Source organism: Daphnia pulicaria, chromosome 6 (genome assembly GCF_021234035.1).
Source record: "Daphnia pulicaria isolate SC F1-1A chromosome 6, SC_F0-13Bv2, whole genome shotgun sequence".
NCBI classification, from domain to species: domain Eukaryota; kingdom Metazoa; phylum Arthropoda; class Branchiopoda; order Diplostraca; family Daphniidae; genus Daphnia; species Daphnia pulicaria.
In genome coordinates, this window is record NC_060918.1 from 6,328,687 (window position 1) to 6,348,815 (window position 20,129).

At 40.9% G+C, this 20,129-nt stretch overlaps 2 protein-coding genes and 6 long non-coding RNA genes across 15 annotated transcripts; 2 read left to right on the forward strand and 6 right to left on the reverse strand.

Moving 5' to 3' along the window:
• Window positions 1–144: 144 nt before the first annotated feature.
• On the forward strand, window positions 145–1,283 carry LOC124342521. Of its 3 annotated transcripts, XR_006918902.1 has the most exons (5): window positions 145–287; window positions 381–483; window positions 545–701; window positions 852–1,005; window positions 1,080–1,283. It is a non-coding gene; the product is annotated as an uncharacterized LOC124342521 (long non-coding RNA). The 3 variants fall into 3 exon arrangements; XR_006918901.1 differs by lacking the exon at window positions 145–287 and having other exon boundaries at window positions 302–483; XR_006918903.1 differs by lacking the exon at window positions 145–287 and having other exon boundaries at window positions 303–483; window positions 545–679.
• Window positions 1,284–2,365: 1,082 nt separating this feature from the next.
• LOC124341714 lies at window positions 2,366–3,625 on the reverse strand. 5 transcript variants are annotated; one of them, XR_006918577.1, is made up of 4 exons: window positions 3,373–3,625; window positions 3,213–3,292; window positions 3,019–3,146; window positions 2,366–2,578 (listed from the first exon to the last, which is right to left on the reverse strand). It is a non-coding gene; the product is annotated as an uncharacterized LOC124341714 (long non-coding RNA). The 5 variants fall into 5 exon arrangements; XR_006918576.1 differs by having other exon boundaries at window positions 2,366–2,651; XR_006918578.1 differs by having other exon boundaries at window positions 2,366–2,575; window positions 3,373–3,624.
• A 112-nt stretch (window positions 3,626–3,737) lies between these two features.
• LOC124341718 lies at window positions 3,738–4,305 on the reverse strand. The gene is made up of 2 exons (XR_006918584.1): window positions 4,158–4,305; window positions 3,738–4,072 (listed from the first exon to the last, which is right to left on the reverse strand). It is a non-coding gene; the product is annotated as an uncharacterized LOC124341718 (long non-coding RNA).
• A 2,877-nt stretch (window positions 4,306–7,182) lies between these two features.
• Window positions 7,183–8,845, reverse strand: LOC124342043 (elongation of very long chain fatty acids protein 6-like; the record flags this gene model as incomplete). Its single annotated transcript, XM_046795014.1, has 3 exons — window positions 7,183–7,549; window positions 8,387–8,582; window positions 8,658–8,845. Coding segments are annotated over 3 exons (603 nt in total), but the record flags the coding sequence as incomplete, so codon positions are not given.
• A 1,005-nt stretch (window positions 8,846–9,850) lies between these two features.
• On the reverse strand, window positions 9,851–11,277 carry LOC124341715. 2 transcript variants are annotated; one of them, XR_006918581.1, is made up of 4 exons: window positions 11,204–11,277; window positions 10,763–11,111; window positions 10,272–10,646; window positions 9,851–10,151 (listed from the first exon to the last, which is right to left on the reverse strand). It is a non-coding gene; the product is annotated as an uncharacterized LOC124341715 (long non-coding RNA). The 2 variants fall into 2 exon arrangements; XR_006918580.1 differs by lacking the exon at window positions 9,851–10,151 and having other exon boundaries at window positions 10,218–10,646.
• A 4,015-nt stretch (window positions 11,278–15,292) lies between these two features.
• LOC124342045 lies at window positions 15,293–16,453 on the reverse strand. Its single transcript, XM_046795016.1, has one exon. It carries the CDS (start codon window positions 16,451–16,453, stop codon window positions 15,293–15,295), a length of 1,161 nt encoding a protein of 386 aa, XP_046650972.1.
• A 753-nt stretch (window positions 16,454–17,206) lies between these two features.
• On the reverse strand, window positions 17,207–18,683 carry LOC124341716. Its single transcript, XR_006918582.1, has 3 exons — window positions 18,320–18,683; window positions 17,609–17,735; window positions 17,207–17,544 (listed from the first exon to the last, which is right to left on the reverse strand). It is a non-coding gene; the product is annotated as an uncharacterized LOC124341716 (long non-coding RNA).
• Window positions 18,684–19,420: 737 nt separating this feature from the next.
• Window positions 19,421–19,927, forward strand: LOC124341717. Its single transcript, XR_006918583.1, has 3 exons — window positions 19,421–19,618; window positions 19,693–19,776; window positions 19,850–19,927. It is a non-coding gene; the product is annotated as an uncharacterized LOC124341717 (long non-coding RNA).
• The last annotated feature ends 202 nt before the right edge of the window (window positions 19,928–20,129 follow it).

Sequence of the window (20,129 nt, forward strand, 5' to 3'; positions counted from 1 at the left end):
AGTCCGCAAGGAACGGATAGGACAAAAATTGGTATTTGCGCAATCGGGTTTCGATTTCAGTTAAGGTTTGTTTTCCATTTTGGTTACACAAGCAATTCGCTGTCGCTAGGTGGCTAAAATGATGTCCACCAGGTTGCGCTAGTGTCTTCAGAGACTAAATTTGGTCTGGTTGCATAGATGGCGTGTTGATTATTGTGACAATTATATTATGGGCTTTATTATGGCGTTTTGCTGTTAAAAGTTAACTTAAGCTATCTTTTCTTCGAAAATTACCAATGAATTCATAGGTAAATTCGAGTGATTTCGTCTCTAACTTGTCGGTGATGTGTTCTATTCCGTGTATATGTTGGATAACCTTAATGTTTTTCATCAACTTACAGTCTGATAACTGAAAACTTACAGTCTGAATGTCGTGCAGCCGGCTTTCAACTATTTTGTTCAAACTCATTGTATTCTACTGAATGTGCCATCGAAATGATACAGGTGACAACCAACACTAGCTTTATTACATGCTGAAACCTTAAGTCTTCTCATGTTTCATTAGGATTCATCTTAATTATCGGCTGTTTCTATTGGACTTGCTAGATCACCAACCCCAGCATGGACCAATCTCTCATTCCAGCTTCTAGAGAATCTTGGATAACTGATTGGCGGTTTCATGTGCAAGTTCACTTGTCATGTCAGTCTTATATGTTTTAAAAGTATTGATCTACACTTACGTCTATCTAATGTTTAAGAGACAATTTGAGTGTGTAATGATAACTGTTTAATTATTCTTTTATATCATAGACGTCAAGCACATTGATGACACAAATTATAAACAATGTGCATTTTTCTATTTTTATTTACAGGATCTAAACTCCAGGTTCCTAAATTTGCATGGCAGACTTTATGAGAATTCATGTCCTTTCAAGTAAGTCAACAAGGTCACTTGTGTACTAACCTGTTGGCTGCTACCCTTGAATCTCCCTTTTTACTTTCTAAAGCGGGCCATCTTAATTTGAGGTATTGCTTATTCTGTCGTTACAATCTTGTTTGAATATTATTGATATCCTAATAAATGTCCATTCTGCTTACAGGGTAATCCTTCACTACTTTTCATGGACTTCATCCACTGGTGAAAACCGACGAGCGAATGCTGTAATCCATGACTGATAAATTGTTTAATCGTTAGATTAAATTATAAGTGCATATCTGGGCTCCCTTCTTTTCTGTGGCCCCGTTTCCCTAACTAACCACTAACCAACGCCCACCGGTGGTCACTCACCCGCTGTGAAACCAGGAGGAGGGGAGTGCTCTGGTCGAACGGGGACTTGGAAGGCGCATGATCTGAGGGTCATGAGTCTAACCCGGAAGCCTAGTATGACTAATCGCTCCCCAGAAAAACTTGCCTCGTACTCTTCTCTCCTCTTCCATTTCCAGGTAATCTCCCTGGATCTACGCCGACACTGCATGTGCGAGAGTTTTAGCAAGCAATCCGCCACCCAATTTGACAAAAAGTGATAATTTGTTTTCACGGAAATTGCGTCAGACGGTTACAAAATTTCTAGTTCAACAATCTCATGTAGAAATTATGCATCTAGTCTACTGCTGGTGCAAATTGCGATTCTTTAAGCTTGATTAATTTAGGTGATGTGTTAAAAGCTATTGTGGGTAGCTAGCTTTTTCTGAATATTTTGGTTTTAGATCACTTTGTTGTTTTTAGATTTTCTTGTGATCTCTCTTCAAAATATTCTGAAAAAGCGAATTAGTTCAGTTTTTTAGCTACCCACAATAACTTTTAACACATTAACCTAAATTAATAAACCTTAAAGAATCACAATTTGCACCAGTAGACTAGATGCTAATTTCTACATGAGATTGTTGAACTAGAAATTTTTCAACCGTCTGCCGCAATTTCCATGAAAACAAACTATCTTTTGTGAAATTGGTTGGCGGATTGCTTTCTAAAAAGCCTCGCACAAAAAGAATTGTCTTGAACCGTGCGCTCTGTTTAATGAATTGTTTATTTTGCATGTGTTCCAAATTAAATAAAATTTTTACAATTTATATACCATGTGTGTTAATTTATTTAAAAATAAATATGATTATAGGTAAACAACAATTGAGTGAATTTGATGTTGAGATTGTGAGGTTTTAGGAATGGATGTGGGATTGGATGTTGGTGCTTATGGAGTTTGGGGAATTAGGTTAAACAACAGATTTTATCACCAAGTACTGCATATTCAATAAAAATATACTTCACTTTTTTTAGTAAATCATAAACAAATACCCCACCCCAACTTCCTCCTCATTCCCCCATCCTGGACATGTTTATTTATACATATTCATACATACTGGGAGGTTTATGTCAAACAAATATTTGACATAAACCTCCCCGTATTACTATTTTTTTTGTTCCTTCTCAATATATAAAGGTAAACTGCAAAGACACAAATAGCAATTACAAACAATATTGGATGTCACTTCTGTAGCACAAAACCAGCACCTTAGATGCACAAGGAACAGCAACTTGATGCAGATTTCTTTCACCACCATAGGCTGCAACAACACGCCACATTGGACAGCACCACCACTGCTACGTAAAAATGAATGATGAAACTATAACCGAAGTAAAATTAATCTTCAGCATCATTGGAAATGGCGAAATGCTATAAGAAATTTAAAAAAAATATGCTTCAAATATTCAACCCAAATATTATATGGCCAAATTATCTTATAGCTATCGTGGAAACTTAATAAATTAATAAATTTACATGAAACTAGATGACTCATTTAAAATTTAAATACAAAATAATTTAAACTTTGAAGGATACACTACAGTGGAACAAATAAACAAAACTTCTTTCAGAATCTGCCTGTCTTGTATAACTCCCCTTTAAATAATCCATAACAGAACACAACCCTGAAGGAAATAGCTGTTGACTTGACGAAATCCCAAAATGTCAAAACTAACCAATGAATGCAAAGCTTAATCACATTTTAATTGTAAAATCTTTAACTGGATAAGAATGTCACCTTCAAATAGTGTATGTGTTCATGATGTTCATAGCAAAGTTAAATGCGACTTCCATGGCATGCAGCCTGCACGATTTGATGGAAGCCCTAGATTGGATGGCTTTTAAGTTCCTTTTATTAAGAGGTGCCTGCAATCAAAAATTACAAATGTTATGATCCACATATATTTCAATCAGTTTAATTATTAATTTTACCATTGTAAAAGCAGAATGTTACTCAGCTTCTCGACGTGGTCGACAGCATCGTTTCCAAGTCTTTCAGCATCAAAATTAGTCTACAAATAAAAAATGAAATTAAACACTTTCAGACCACTATCACTGCACATGCAATAGAATTTAATCGAATCAATTATACCAAGAATAATAGCAAGCTCACGAACCGCCAACCCAAACCAACTAGAACCCATCACATTCTAAGAAATGCCTCAAGTGGCAATCCAGCTAATTAAGCCAACATTAAAATTCAAAACCTCAAAAATAGAAAGGTCTAAAAATGGCGACTCTTTCTCTCAGAACCTCATGATTCAATTCAACCATAGATCGTGATTCAACTAACAATGAAGCAAGAAGCCAAGAAGGTAGGGGGCCTTAAAGGGCTAGCCTACGCCCAACAACTGAAGACAAACCTGGCCACAAGATGTCATCTTCAGTGTCTCAGCCAACAACATGGTGCCAAACAACAATAAACAATAACAATTTAAAAAAAAATTATTATGACTAAATCCATCAAGGGAAATTCACACTTTGATGGGTGGACCAATTTACCAAATTCGTCAATCACTTCAATCAGGCTCTGAAAAGAGCGACTGATTTGGAAGTGGAGGACACCTGGACACGGAACCAAACCAACTGCAATTTACTTTGATTTTATCTTCGCTCAACGCCTTCCAGAGGTGAGCAGCTTCTACGTTGTTACTCTTGTCCACCATCTTCGCTCAATTTTAGATTACAAGTAATTCGTATCCTGCGTGTCAGGGCACACGAAATAACGTTAACGGGATGAATTCTTTCTGCACTGTTTTTTGGCATAACAAAATTTACGTTGACGAAGAATTCTTCGATGATTTTTTTCAGTATTGCAAACAAACAAGAAAAGTGTATAGTTGAAGTAACTGAAACAGTGAAACTAATGTTTTTTACCGCTGAAAACAATCCAAGCCATCGTAGCGTTGTAAACAACAAATATTTAAAATTTAAAACAGTAAAATGAATTGAAACTAGCTTATCGAGACTTACTAAAATTAGAAACAAGAATAACAAGCAAAAAAAAAAAAATTAAAACTTGACACTCACTGACTCACGCAATATTGTTACGCAAGATTGTTGAAGATTGCATTTGCAACCGCAGTTTTTTCTTTTGAGCTGCTTTTGAGGCGTCATTTGTCATTCCCTATCAAAATGGAAGTACGCGTACGTAAAAACAACATAAACTTAACCACAAATTAGACGAGGATCACGAATATGTGGTTCTTTTGTGCGTCAGATGAATATTTACTGAACACCAAACACCTGACTGAAATGAGAAAACCGGAAGTAGAAAAAAATCACTTTTTCAAAAATCCAACAACTGAGCTTTGTTGCTAGACTTAATGTCAATTATCATATTAAATTAAGTTACAATGGATGGTGCAAAATTAAAAGTGACGCTGCAAACTGATATGGGGCTTCGGGCTTGGTGGCCATTATGCCATAGCCACAAACTGTTTTCATTGATATGTTTATAGGCAAGAACTAATATAGCAGCAAGTTTTACCTCTATTTGCATCTGGAAGTTTGCTCCATGCTTTGCGTGGGAAGGCACTGATGGTAGATCACTACTTGATAACCAACTGCTTCAAAAACTGCTTCGGAAGTACCAATACTCAAGAGAGAACCTGTAAAATAATAGACATTTAATCACCTTTTTTGCAACTTATTGTCAGTTATGTCATGTCAAGGTACCCTCCTCCTACACCTTGTCAATGTGCTTAACACTGTGAAGTAGTAAAAGAATCAAATTATTCATGTCATGTTTACCTGTTGCATTAATCACCAATTTTTGGGTGTTGGGAAGTTGGAGTTGTGGTTTAAATGAAATATTCAGGGCCTTACTGTTAAAACTGTGAATGTCATTGATCCACGAATATTATCTGTCAGATGGGACAACAGACGCAATAGTCGAATACAAAGATGTCTAATTTTTGACAATGACTTGCTTTCGAATTGACGAAAATGACAATAACATAGCGACGCAATAATAAGAATATAAACTCTGGACTCTGGAGATCAGTCTACCTTTACAGACTTGCTTATATATCAAATTATAGTTGAAATTTTTTCTTAAAAACCAGTAAAAAGTAAAAACACGTAGGAAAAAGCAAACACAACTTTCGACATTTGTACGCCATGAGAAAAACAAACAATATCGATCGCCATCTAGCGTCAAAATTTACAACATTTTGTGTTTGTGCTGGCCGCACCCTCCGCTCTATTACGCATAATTACAGAAAACAAAATGGAAAATGAGAAATAGTCTAGCGTGCAATGAAATAATGAAATACTAAAAAGCAAAAGGTGTAAAATTTTAAAAAATAATGAATCTAAATTCGGTTTGGTGCGGTGCGAGCCCGTGCCGTAGCATAAGTAGTACCGGGATTGATGTGGTTATCATATTCGTTATAGATGACGTTATTTATATTTGGCCGTTTACAAAAGCGATCGAACGAAATAACCACTAATCTAGTCCCAATGGTGTGATGTTATACCGCCATTGGCAACCGTTTTGGCGTTACAAATTTTTTATTTCTCTTTGGCTTTTATCGATCCACACCTTCGCCTTTGGCTCTTTTCTTTCTCGTCGATCGTTTTGGACCCAAACGAACCCTAATAATTGTTAATACTGGACAAGTGTACCTAGGAACCGGATTTCTGACTGGGTTATTCGTCCTTGATTGATTCCGTGAAAAATACAACAAGGGCCGAGTTATACCCCCTCCCCCCCATTGTGCAGTCAAATTCAAATTCGAAAAACAATTGACAGCGAAAAGTAAAAACAAGTCAAACAAATGAATGCATGCGTGAGTTTTCGTATGTCTTTGATTTTTCTTTTCCATTTTGCTTTTATGACATTCCTCTTTTCATTTCCTTCCGATCAGATCGAGGTACTGTATAGTTATCATCATATAGCACGTGTGTTAGTAATGGGGGGTCGGTGGTGGGTGGTGATTGAGTAGAATAGTGTGTCGTGGGGTTTGGGAAAATAATAATAAAATAGAAAAAAAGAATTGGCGAATGATCAGAGAGACGGGCGGTGTACATTTGGTGATAGGATTATAAAGGTAGTTCCGGGAGTGTAAGATCTAGAGCCATTTGAGCGAAACCGAGTTCAAATGCTTGCCCGTCGTACATGTATACATATACGAGACGGGCCAGAATAAATTGGAAACTATTAAATTGGGATAAGTATAATAGGGAATATGAATAGAGATATTCAATAATTGTGTTGTTGTTGTCGGCAGAAATAAAAAATCAGCGACTGGTGATTGAAATCTTTTTGTTTTCGTTCCGCCATTGATGACATGTGGGATCGCAGTGCAGACAATTGGGAGGGGCCAACCATTGAAATAAGACGAACAGCAGCGGAAACATCAACTTATTGGAGAGTTTGGAACAAAACGGCGGATAAATGACATCAATTGGCTTATTTCTTTGCAGCTATTTTGCGACCGCGCAATCAACACTTGAACTAAACTTGAACCGTTTCCGCACGTGATTGGATCAATTCATGTTTATACAAAACGTAAGAAAATCAGAAAAAAGGAGAAGAAAAATTATTGTAATGGCGGATTGTGTGATGTAAGCAAAAGTAAGGGGGGAAGAAACATGCACAGTCGGCTTCAATCGCATAGCAATCAGCCCATCAGAATTAAGAGTGCAAAGAGAGCACCACAACATTTTGTATATATAGGCCTATGATACAGGGAAGGAAAAAAATAAGGTAAATAATAAATGATACACGAAAAAAGACAATCAATTTCCCCCTGCTGGAAAAATCCCCTTAATCTGCTAATATAATTTTTTTTTTTTTTTATAAAGACTATAAAACCAACACGAGTTGAAAGGACGACCAGCTCCATGTGCATCCCCTTTACAATCTATTTTCTTTTTTTTAATCATTTTTTCTCTATTTTCATTTTGGAATTGCTTTATTTTTAATTTTCCAAAGTCAGGAATGTTTTTTTTTCACCATTTTTTGTTTTCCCGTTCCTTCCCGAAGAAGCTCAGTGATTTTCCATTTTGTCGCTGGCCAAGCGTTTCTGTTTCTCGGCGGCTCTCTACTGGACTTTCATGGCCGTTCCGTTGCTGCTGCTGTGATCGATGCTGGCCGTCGCCGACGACCCCCTGGTGTCGACTAGCCCCTTGCGCGGAGCCCGTCGGTCGACGTACGCCTTGTAGAAGAAGCGGGCGAAAAGGACAAAGTACGAAAAGTACATGATCAGCGACATCTTGATGTTGTGTTCGCTGACGTTGCACGCCTCGCCGTTCTGCTTCAACTGTGGCAAAGAGATAAAAAGAGAAGAAAAATGAATAATAATTCTGGTTTAAAGGTCGTCATTTGAAGATTCATATTTCCCGTAACGACGGACAGACTTTGATTTAGGGCGATGTCTAATATGGCGTGATGAGTCTATCGCTTTGACGGGCTGACCTTTTACTTGGTTAAAAGAAAATAAATTACTAAAATTATCGTCCGATGAGTCCAATAGTTCAAAGTAGTTCCCCCCCCCCCCCCCCCCCCACCAACCCATATCCTATTCGAGGTCGCTGGCACACTTACGTGTAAGTCAATGCGCATCTGAACTTGACGACCCTTTTTCTTTTCAAGTTCCGGCGGGTAGTTAATCGATTCGGAAATTTCTACTTTCCACCACCCAAAAGTGGAATTTTCAATCCATCGTGATCCGTCAATCGCTTCCGCTGTTTATATCGCCGGTCATTTGCAAAATAATTGCACGCCACTAAAAAAAAGTTTTCTCCAAAATCTAAACGTTGGCGTTTCCTATGTCATTAATAAACGTCAATTGCTGCTGCCTCATCTTTCCTGTACTACTATTCACTCGTTCAAACATGGCGCCATATTGTCGGGATGTAGGCCAGGACGTATATAAGGACGTGTTAAAAGACACAACCCCCCCCCCCCCTCTTCGCTTCATTTTTAATAGTATAGAATCGCCATTTCTTGTCTCAAGTGGAACACGGGACCAAACAGGACCAAATTGAGGCCCATTTCAATCTAGCGAGAATGGCCGTCGTAATGGCGTGTGCCCTTTGAGGAGAAGATGTCGTTTGAAATGAAACTCTTGATCGAGAAAGAAAAAAAAGCCACTCACTTGGTAAGCCCAGAGGTTGACGGCGCATCCGCCCGCCATCTGCGAGAGCTGGGCGACCATGATGGCCATGGAGACGAAGCGCGGGACCCGATAGTTCATAGCCTTGAGGGCGTAATACGAGTACATGAACGCGTGAACGGCAAAGTTCATCACGATGAACCAACGCGCTGGAGCAGTGTACTCTTTGAAAGCGTACCTAATTTAAATGAGTAGACAAAAAAACAAATGAATTATTTTTGATAATAAAAATAACTTTTAGATGGGAAATTACCAACAGTAAACCAAGACGGTGGCGTGGTGGTACCAGTGGAGGAAAATGAGCGGCTGCTTGCGCAAAACGATGAACATGGTGTCGCCCAGCTCGGGCACTTTCGACAGCACAAACATGGTCGCCCGAAAGCCAGACACTTTGTCATCTTCGATGTAACTGTCATCAATGAAATAATAAAATGAATAGAATTAAATACGACGCTTCAATCAACCGGATATAATACAGTTAATAAGGAAGCGATGCGTGTCCGTTCAATTCCATTACCGGTGTAGTAGTCGGTACTACACACGTACCTTACTCTCTCTCTTATTATTTTACTCGACGCTATGAAAGAAAAACGAAAGAAGAAAAGCTGCGCTATCCAGGTGTCGTATTTTGGGAACTGGAACTACCTCATTTCCAGTCTCTCCCCCCCACCCTGGAAGAAAAACATCCGCAAGAAAGCCGAAAGAAGAAGAAAAAAGGGAAGGACAGGTGGAAAAGACCAAAATGGTGAGGTAGCTTCATCAACTGAACGGCAGGAAAACTAAAATGTAGGTTTCTAGCGCTCAACTATCCCAAGGGCAATGTTCACTCTCCTCCTTCTGTCTATCCCGATCATCATTCGATTTTCCTCCTGCCTATACCTTTTCTCTTTTTTTCTTTCTCTTTCGTCTACAGGTATTTATTCGGGCACTGGCAGCAGGAGACAGGGTCATCTTTTTTCGGGGTGTGTCGGGAGGGCGTTTATCTCTCGGCCAGCAGGTCGCAGACTAGACCGATTAAAAAAAATTCCCATTTGCTTTCAACTGGGAATGACATTAGCGCTTCGAAGCTGGACAAGTAGCCAATTGCGTTACGTAACATCCTGGCCGTACCAGTCCCCGACAAATGAAACCGGTCGTCGATTCAAACAAGTTTGAATCCGGCGAGATTAGCGGAAAGATTGGAAAAATGGTTACAATGTTGCAAGTGACGTCAGTACTAGAACGCTAGACGATTTTATTTCAGGTTCAAATCCTCCCGCCCTGCTGCCCCTCCTGGGCCAACAGAAATGATCAATGGGGCCGGAGGAAAATAAAAATAAAAAAACCATATAGATATCCAAAATGGAAAAAGATGGAATGGAAAAAGATAGCAAAAAAACCAAAAAAATGAAAGCGCAAAAAAAAAGAGTTCGCAAAAAGAAAAGGAACGCAAAAAAGAAGAGCGTAAAAAAATATATCGTATAAAAGGAAGAGATCATAGAAATGAAGAAATCGCAATAAAAAAGGAGATAAACCAAAATGGGTGATACTTTGGTGCTGTAGTAATTAAAAGCCCCGGTGTAGTAGACTAGTAGGCAGAGGCAGTATGCGTAGTGTAGTATTCCGTTGCCGGTGCTTCAGTGGTGTAGTACTTTGAAACCTCGATGTAGTTAGGTTAGCTGGCTCTTTGGTGATGCACTTTAACGGTTGAATATTCTATCCCCCATATCCAGAGGCTTCAATACACCAGTGATAATACGATACGCCCCTCAACAGCAGAACACGGTTAACCAGAAGAAAGACAATGTTAATAGTTTCAATTATAATTATTCATATTTACAACAACGATAACACTGATTTTCGATTCGAATTAAAATATAATATTTACCAACGGTTGCGAATATTTCATACGATTATGGCAGTTGTTGATAACTACTGCTCTGCAGTAGGTTGAAGTGTAGTACTTGGAAACCCTCGGTACTCGGCCGCTTTGTGGATTAATAAGCTACAGCCTCAGTGTAGCTCGGAGCAGCGTAGATATTCGTGTAGTACTCTTGGAGCCTTGGAGGTGCAGTATTTACGAGCATCAGTGTAGTAAGTAGGTGTTGCGTATGGCGACGTTGTTAAATAGTAAGACAGCAACGTGGTGATTCTATAGCTGCTAGTACTTGAAAACCACCATACCCAGGAGACATCGGTACACTCATAATCCACCCAACCATCAACGATACAACACCCGACAGCAGCACAACACCATAGTAATCTAAACAATTAACAGTTTGAAAATAGACTTTGAATTAAAACCAGTCAAATCATATTATCAACAACTCGAAACGAGGTAGAATTGATTCACGATTTGAAATATAAATGTATAATTACCCGTGAATGCGAATTGATTTCCTTCGATGGTGTAGTACTTCGCTTTGTAGCGGTTGGGGGCAACGTGGTGTAGTAGCACTCGGGGGCGATGGTGGTGTAGTAAACAGGAGCCTCCGTTGTAGCTCGGAGCAGAGTAATGCTCAGGCTCTTCGGTGTAGTAAACTGGGGTAGTGTACGTCCTTGTGTAATATTCAGCCTTTTCGGTGTAGTAACAGGTCGTTAAGATTGTTGTTGTGTAGCAAGACAGTAGCGTTGCGGTTTAATATCCGCCATACCCAGGAAACATCACTACACCAACGGTCATATGCATCAAAGATACAAGATTTAACAGCAGCACGTCGTCACATAACTATAAATAAATAAAATAAATCATTTTCAGTTATTAATTAAAACTTAGAGAAAATGTGAAATAATTCAAACTATGTAAAACAGCATATTTACCCTTGCTTGCAAATTGGTTGTACATTTATGGTGTAGCACTTCGAAGCTTCAGTGTAGTAGTTGTGGGCAGCGTAGATTTGGTTGGTGAGAATTTAGGTGCGTCTGCCTTGGCATCTGGGATCCAGGGGAGCCAGATTTAAGGCTGACATCTGGTCTTCCGAATAAATTATTGGAGGACCCTCATGCACCGGCGAGGATGAATACTGTGTTTCGGAGCTTTTGGATTTGATTTTAGATGGAGATGAAGAGGGGGGGGGGAGGAGATGAGGTAGGTTTGAGAATTATGCGATAAGTCGGAGGCCCGTTTTGCTTAGGTATGATGACAGGAGATTGTTGAGTTTAAATTGAGTTTTTGGGCTGATTGAGGGGTCGAGGCCCAGGAGCGTTTGAGGGTTCAAGGGGAGACGATTTGAGTTGAGGAAACGGATGAGATTAAGGCGATGAGCGTGATGGGTAGGACAATCAATTAAGACATGTTTTGTAGATTCGATGGCTGGGCAACCAAATCGGCAGCTCGGGTCAGAATCTTGGTCGATGCGGTGAGCGAAAGCGTTTAGATGGTTGTGGTCGTTTCTCAAGCGGTGAAGGCAAGTTGATGTTGCTCTGTCTTTGGAGTGGTGCCATGGGATGAAGCCAGGCTTGGTTCTCATTTGAACGCAGGGCTTTTTGCATTTGTGAAGGTGAGCTAGAAGCGATTGTTCCCAAGAATGTTTCAATGACGAGATGAGTTCCCCTGATGATAGGGAATTTTCGATTAGGCTTCTGGAGGAGGGGTCGCTGTCGTCGGAGGCAAGGTTATCCGCTATTTCGTTACCGGTAATACCGGAGTGACTGGGAATCCAGTAAATAATTGTTTTGGTGCCACTAGAGAGGAGACAATTGAGGAGATTTTTGATCTCCGAGATGCAACTATGAATTGGGGGTATGGGGGACGAGAGGGCCTTGATGGCGGAGCTGGAATCTGAGAAAATGTGGATGCAAGGGGGGAGTTGGTCTAGAGCGTAGATTGATTCGAGTGCTTTTAGAATTCCGTAGAGTTCGGCGGTGAATATACCGGAACCTTGGGAGAGGAGCCAAGATTTAGAGCAGTTAAGAGCGGGAATGAAGATGGCGCATGTAGAGCGAGGAGGGCTTGATTTGACAGAGCCGTCGGTGAAGATGATGATGTCGGGCGGGGGTATGTTTTCCACGAGGGAGTTGAAGATGATAGAGGTGAGCTGTGGATTAATTGAGGCGGCTGATTTTTTGAGAGGGAACCATTTAGATTCAAAGAGAGGGGGAGACCATGGGGGAGGGGGAATGGAAGACGGGTAGGTGATGTCAGAGGAGAGGCTAAACAGGTTGTGATTCTTTAATTTAAGATTGGAGCAGATTGAGAGCAGACATGGGGAGCATCTCGTTGGCCATTGGTCGGAGGATGAGAACAAAGCTTTTATTGAGTTGAACGTTAAATTTCTGGGGTTTGAGCTGAGGTTAATCACATATTTGGAGGCGAGCCATTCTCTTCTGTAGGCGACGGGCTCAGTATTTGATTCGGCGTAAATGACTTCCGTAGGAGAAGAGGGTTTTGAACCGAGGATGATGCGGAGAATAGATCTAGCGGCGACGTCGATTTTGTTGAGATGGGACTTGCTGGCTGAGCCGTATACAATTAAGCCGTAGTCAATGCGGCTACGCACTAGGCTTTTGAATAACGATGACAAGGAACGGAGAGAGGGGGCATAGGAGGCTTTACAGATGATCGAGAAGGCGTTTTTAATTTTAATGCATTTGTTTACTACTTGGGCTATGTGGTCTTTCCATAGGAGCTTTGAGTCGAGAGTAAGGCCAAGGAATTTCACTTTTGATACATTTGGGATGCGGCGGCCGTTGATGAATAAAAGCGGGTCGTCCCCGGGTTTATATGAACGGGTGAAGGATACGGCGGACGATTTGGCTGCTGAGAATTTAAGTTTCCATTTTTTCCCCCATTTTGCGATTTTGTCTAAGTAGGGTTGGAGAGTAACTTCGGCATCAATGGGGCGTTTAACTTTTGAGTAGATGGTGACGTCGTCGGCGAAGAGTAGGAGCTTGGAGTTAATAGAGGGGAGAGGGAAATCAAAAAGCATGATATTGAACAGTAGAGGACTGATAACGGCGCCTTGGGGAACGCCATTTTTTAAGAGTTTGAATGCTGAAGAGTGACTACCAAGGCGGATACAAATGGAGCGATTTTGGAGAAAATTGGATAGCCAAGCGAGACAAGAGCCGTGAATGCCGATTTTCGACAGTTTATAGAGGAGGCCGGTAATCCATACCGAATCGTATGCTTTTTCAATGTCGAGAAAAACAGCCACCGTAGACTGTTTTTCTTTGAAGCTCCTTTTAATGTCGAGGTCTAGCTGGACAAGGTGGTCAGTAGTACAACGCCGTTTTCTGAAGCCGGCCTGGTTTGGACAGATCAAATTTTTGCTTTCAACATACCAGGAGATGCGGTTTGTGATAATACGTTCGAAAAGTTTGCATAAGCAGGAGGTGAGGCTAATTGGGCGATAGGAGCTGACTACATCTGATGGTTTGTTTGGTTTGGGGAGGGGAATTACAATTGCCTTCTTCCAGTCTTCTGGGACGAAAGAGAGCTGATAAAGGGAGTTGAACAAGAGGAGTAAGCTGCGTTTATTGTTGTTTGATAAGTTGGCTAGCATTTCATTATGTATGTTGTCTGGGCCGGTGGATCTACTTTTGATTTTAACTAGAGCGGATTCTAATTCATGGGGTGTGAAGAGAAGATTAAGTTGATTAGGAGAGTTATCAGCTATACGAGAATTGATGATAGGAGAGAGGGTGGCTTCATCGACTGAGTGGTCGGATAGGGAGTCAGGAGGGTTGCTGAAAAAATCGAGGAAGGATTCTGCAATATCTAGTGGAGAAGTAAGAGAGACGCCGTTTGGTTTCTTAATTACAGGAGCTATGGGTATACAGTTATTTCCTTGGCCACTCATGGCTCTCATAAAGGGCCATACATGGTTGTTGTTGGATTGGGGGTTGAGGTTATTGATGAAGGTTGACCAGGCTGCTTTTTTGGCTGAGATTATAAGTCGTTTCTTGATTGCTTCAGCTTTCTTCCAAGCTAATCTCTTCTCGGATGAGAGTGGGGATTTACGCCAGGCCTTTTCGGCTCTTTTAGCTGATGCAACGGCGGCTTGACATTCGTTTGACCACCATGGGCGACGGGGTTCCCTAAGAGACTCTGGAGAGGATTTTGTCATAGAGAAATTCAAGTGGCTGGCTGATAGAATGGAGTTTTTGAAAGAGTCGTACATTTGTTTGGGGTCAGATAGAACGTGAAAGGGGGATGAAGTAAGACAGTTCTCGAGATCGGCGTTCCACTTGGGCCATTTATCTTTTAAGAAAATCCATGATGGGGGTTTGGAGGATAGGCGGATGGGGTCCGCGTTCAGTGTAGTAAAGATCGGTAGATGATCGCTCCCGCAGAAGGGGCCAAGGCTGATGTTAGAATTCAAGACGAATTGAGATGACGTGATGAAGAGGTCGATAGTGGAGGGTTTACCAGAGCTAGGGTCGATTCGGGTGCCTAAGTCGAGGGGGGTAATGAGAGAAGCGTTGGGGTGATCGATGATGGCTTTACTGATTGAGTGACCAGCTGTGTTGACAGTGGGGGAGGATTCCCAAAGTTGATGGTGGGCGTTAAGGTCGCCGGCCAGGATAAAGTGGTTTGGTCTTGAAATGAGAAGGTTAATTTCTTCTTGGGAGCAGTTACCTTTGGGACAATAAACTGAAAAACATTCGATTTCTCCTGATTGAGTGAAAATGCTCGCGCTGATGATTTCAAGGGAGCTTTGAATCGGGGGGTTGGCAACTGAATATTGTAGAGATTTCTTTATAAGGAGGGCTACGCCACCTCCTCGTCGCATATGGCGATCCTTCTTAAGGGTATGATAATTTTTAAATTTAACGCAAAAATGGTGGGACCAGTGAGTTTCACTCAAAAAAACGAGGTCGGGATTAAATTGATTAAGGAGGATACGGAACTCCTCGAGCTTGGATTTGGTTAAACCACGGGCGTTCCATTGGAGGCAAGAAAGGTTCTTAATCATTAGACAAGTTATTGGAGAAAGCGAGGTGGTTTTCTGAAAAGTATTCATTGACACTGCTTAGGGGGGGATTGGTCATAGGCTCAATTGGGCTATGGTTAAAAGAGGAGGTGGGGAGAGCAGGGTTGAGGTTAACGTCTTTGCCCGTAATGACGGAAGGGGACTGGCAAGAAGTCAGTGGAGAGATGGCAGCGGTGAGTTGTTTCAATAATGATTCGATAGAGTCGAATCGAGAGTCTTGTTTTTGGGCGAAATTGTCAAAGCGCTGGTCAAAATTAGCTACTTTCTTTTTGGTGTTATCGAGGTCTTTATTTAAGGCGGCAATGGATGCATTTAGGCCGGGGAGAGTGATCTCTCTCACTTGTTTGATTTCGTCTTGAAGAGAGGATATTTGGGAGCTCAAAAGATCAGGGATGGTGGGATTCGAGTTGCTTGGGTCCGAGTGAGGCGAGCTACGTTTAGCTCTGAGGATGGTTTGGCTGTATAAGCTCTTATGTTTAGAACGCGCTTCCTGAACAGAGATCCCGTTTAATGCGGCGAATTTTAGGATGGCTTTGAGCTCGAGGAATTCGGGACAGTTTTCACTGTCGGACTCATGAGAAGGACTACTGCAATTGACGCATTTGGTGACGCAGAGAAAATCTGGTGCGTGAAGGGACCCACATTTTTTGCATTTAGTAAGATTAGAGCTGCATTTTGAGGAGGTGTGGCCGAGACGCCAACATTTTTTGCAACGAAATGGGTTCGGGATGGACAAGTGGACCTTGTACATGAGTGCGGCCATGTTGACTTTATCTGGGAGGGTGGACGAGAAAGAGAGGAGAACGGTTTTGGAGTGTATTTCAGGGTGGCCTTTCATGGGTAGCCTTTTAACTGCGATGACGTTTTGGTTGGAGAGCGCTGCGAGAATGTCTTCTTCCTTGTCATCAACTGGGACATCAAAAATGACTCCCTTGCTCATGGAGGAGGAAGACGAAGGGAGGGAGCAAGTAAAGTTTCTGTCTGCTAGCTGGGAGGTGGAAAGGAGGATTTTTTGTTGATCCATTGAGTTTGGGAAGACGCAAAGGTCGCCACCATACATAACGTTGGAATGGGCTACCTCACCAACGAGGGATTTGAGGGCGAGATGGAAAGCATCACGTTCCGCGGTTTTCATATTTTTAAAATTGGGGGAGTTACCAGAGATCGAAATAATGACTGGGGGGATAGGCGGAGTACTGGGAGGAGGAGAGCGGGAACCTAGAACTGGGAAATCAGGTGTTGACTTTACAAAAGGTCTTTTGTTTGGTGGGCTGGACCCGAAAGAGAAAACTTGATTCATTTCTGGGGGAGTGAGCTGGGGGGAACGGGTTACGATGGACTTAGCTTTTGAAATAATAGAAGAGCGGAGATGAAATTTCGCGCCGGACTGTTGGAGATAGCACAAAGAAAACTCGGAGAGAGAATAAGGCACGTCTAGCTTCTACCGTGGTCGCGACAGGACTCCTTGTGGGCAGCGTAGATGATCATGTAACATTCAAATGCGTTGGTGGTGTACTAAACAAGAGCCTCTGTCGGAGCAGAGTAATGCTTAGGTTCCTCGGTGTAGTAAACTGGGGTAGCATACGTCCTTGAGTAATATTCAGCCTTTTTGAAGAAAACAAAAAGGCTGGAAAAAGAAGAAAACATTCAACATAATATTACCCGTAACTGCGAACTGGTTAAACGATGAACAATCCAGTTGATGATGGGGTAGGCGAAGGAAACATCGGTACACGAGTGGTCGACCCAGCCATCAACGATACAACACCCAACAGCAGCACGACGCCATAGTTAAATAGACAAATTAGATATTTACACATTGATATCAAATAGCAACTGATAATTAACCCATAGTCAATAGTAGTAGTAGTAAACTTAATGGTACAAAACTCTATGTAGAAAATCGGACTCTATGTAGAAAATCGGAATGTTGCGAAGCTGGTAATGAAGAAGCCAATTGGTTGTAGGTAGTCCACAGGAGTTGTTGCCGTGTCGGTTGATCACCTAACTGATGTCTGTATTCTTTTCTCTCTCCTTTTATACGAATTTTTTCTCACCATCACCTCCTAAGCCTTGCGGGTATTGTAGTACCTGCTTGATAATGAAACACGTCACTTTCTCACCCAACCTCTACACCACATGACACGTTTTACCTAATGATTTCCGTGACCTTCGAAGCAAACTGGCCTATCCTTCTACAGGTTGACGTCGCTGATGGGGATGGGTCTACAACAAACAAAATCAAAATGGATACCAAATGCTTATGTAACAAAACATTTCTCGCTCTCACCCAACCTCTACAGCACTGCATCCACGTTTAATAACTTAAACATCAATGTGACCTTCGAGCGCGAAGGAAGGACATGCAAACTGGTCTTTCCTTCTTCTGGTTGATGTTACTGGGGATTGGAATGGGTCTACAACAGGTCAACAACCAATTTCAAAATGAATATTACGGTTATAGCTTAAAACTCGCTTTGTAAATAGCATTTGACATTGGAGAAATAAGATGAGAATGATTGAAAAAATGACTTAACATGTAAAAACTAAAAATGCCTTCCATATACGGTCAGATGCTAGTTAAAAATCAACAACACTTCATTTGTTACTCTATTCAAGAGAATTCTTGCAGAAGATAAGCTTCAGTTTGGTATCCCATGTAACGCACACATTTTACTATACCAACAAATTCCAACACAAAAACCCCACATGACTAAATGTATTGTTTTGTAGAACTTATCTTAAAATAAGTCAAAAGCATTTTTTTCTTATGCCAAATTATTATCTTTACCCTCTCTACTTCAAACACTCAAACACAATTAAACAAATACTCCAGACATTAAGTGTGCAGAGGAGACACGAGAGGATTAAAGCAACACCCGTTGGGGCCATATCTGTATGGGACATATCTGTTGGTACTTGGGTACTTCACCATGCAAACTAAAACAACAAAATTCTGTAGGTCTGGTACCTATAGAGAATAAAAGAAACACGCACTTACTGCTTGCAGCAACTGCAGGTCAACTCGAACTACCTCTCACCAAGCTGGCAGCAACAAAATTATCTGCATGGCAGCAACGCAGCTCACATACTATAAATTAAATTTGATACGGCACGATGGGGATCTACTTAGAAATCTAGCCTTCGTTTATTTAAATTAGCAGTACAGAATCTACAGATATAGATCCTCTGTTTTTTCTTCTCATTTTCTCGCGACCATGATCGACAGATTTCATGTGTAATTAATTTAAAGCTTTTCCATCAGACCGTGTTAAAAAGAGGATTATTACTAACACGTATTACTCAACAGCCATTAATCTCCGAATCGTAATCTATCCGATACTCTCCAAAAAATAACATATTACCTTCAATTACTTAAGAGCTATTTTTCTCCAATTCGTAATCCATCCGATAGTCTGCACGGATAGCCAAAGCCTTTGCACGGATAGCCAAAGACTCCGCACGGATAGCCAATGTCAATATATATTTAATATTTTGTCGTTATTTTCTTCATACTTTTGTGGAAAATTATTGGCCATCCGTGCTATGTATAAGGATGGTGGCAGCTATACCTATGGCAGTAGGTATACATAATTACATATAGCACGGATGGCCAAAAACTACCGGCCTACCGACAAGACAAGGTGAACTCACTGAACTGTTCTTATTTTTTCGTCTATAAACACCGCCTCTTCTCAAAATGTAATTTTAAAAAATACATTTCGACAATGCTGGACAAAAGGTTCAATTTAATTCTTTAGCAAATGGATACCAATAATTTACATACCCAAAATTTAAAAAAATGGGACTAAAATTTAAAAATTATAACAAGATAACAAATGCACAAGAGTAATGATGACTGAACATGAAGGTGTCAAGATATTATTCACCTTTGACTATTTTCCACCATTCATGATAGTGGATAGTGATGCAAGAAAAATTGGTAATAATTTCATCTCCACAGAGAGATTGAAAGTCCAGGGCAGGTTAACCAGTACATACTTCATCTCTTGAACACAGTATTCTGACATGAGATGTTTATAACATTTTGTTAGAATTCAAACATCAAAACCATGTCTACGCATCCCGATCGTCTTTTGTTTTCCCATCTCCCCTTGACGACACAAACGTCATCTGTTCGTTTCTAGCGTCGTCATCGACCCTGCATCCTTTTCTCTGTGTGTCTCACATCAAGAAACGTTTCTTATATTTTCTCTCTCTCTCCCCGTCTTATGTTGGAAGTCTTTCGTCTCGTTTTACTCTCCCTCATATTTTCTCATCTTGGATATTATTCCAATCCGTAAGTTCAATTCTTTATCTATATGTATGCTAATGTACTCAAGTAGTGTTTGACATTACTACTATTGTAATCAGGTCATATTGTATTCGAGCAACAAGAGTATCTTGCCCTCGCTGTATCGAGACGGCACAAAGAGACCCTCTGAACAACAAGAGACGGTATGTTCAATACAATAATTATATTGCCCTTATTGAAGGCTAATCCCTTGTACGTGTTAACTATATTCAACAGGTTATGGGCCCAGTAACCCTAACGTGCTGCATAGCATAACACAACAAGATGGACACAATACACTCAAGAGAAGGCAGCGTTCAAACTGTAAAGTTTAATGGCAACAACTTCAACATATGGAAGTATAGTCTGTTCATCAGACTACGAGAACATGATCTCGTCCCAATTGTAGAAGGAACAAGGCCAAAACCAGCAGTGAACAGAGTAGCTGGAGAAGTCACCAATCAAGCTCAGATAGACGCATGGATAAAGGATGATAACTTGGCCATCCATTATCTCT

Coding starts and splice junctions, on each gene's coding strand:
- LOC124342045 (XM_046795016.1), bottom strand. CDS start 16,453: ATGAAAACCGCGGAACGTGATGCTTTCCATCTCGCCCTCAAATCCCTC.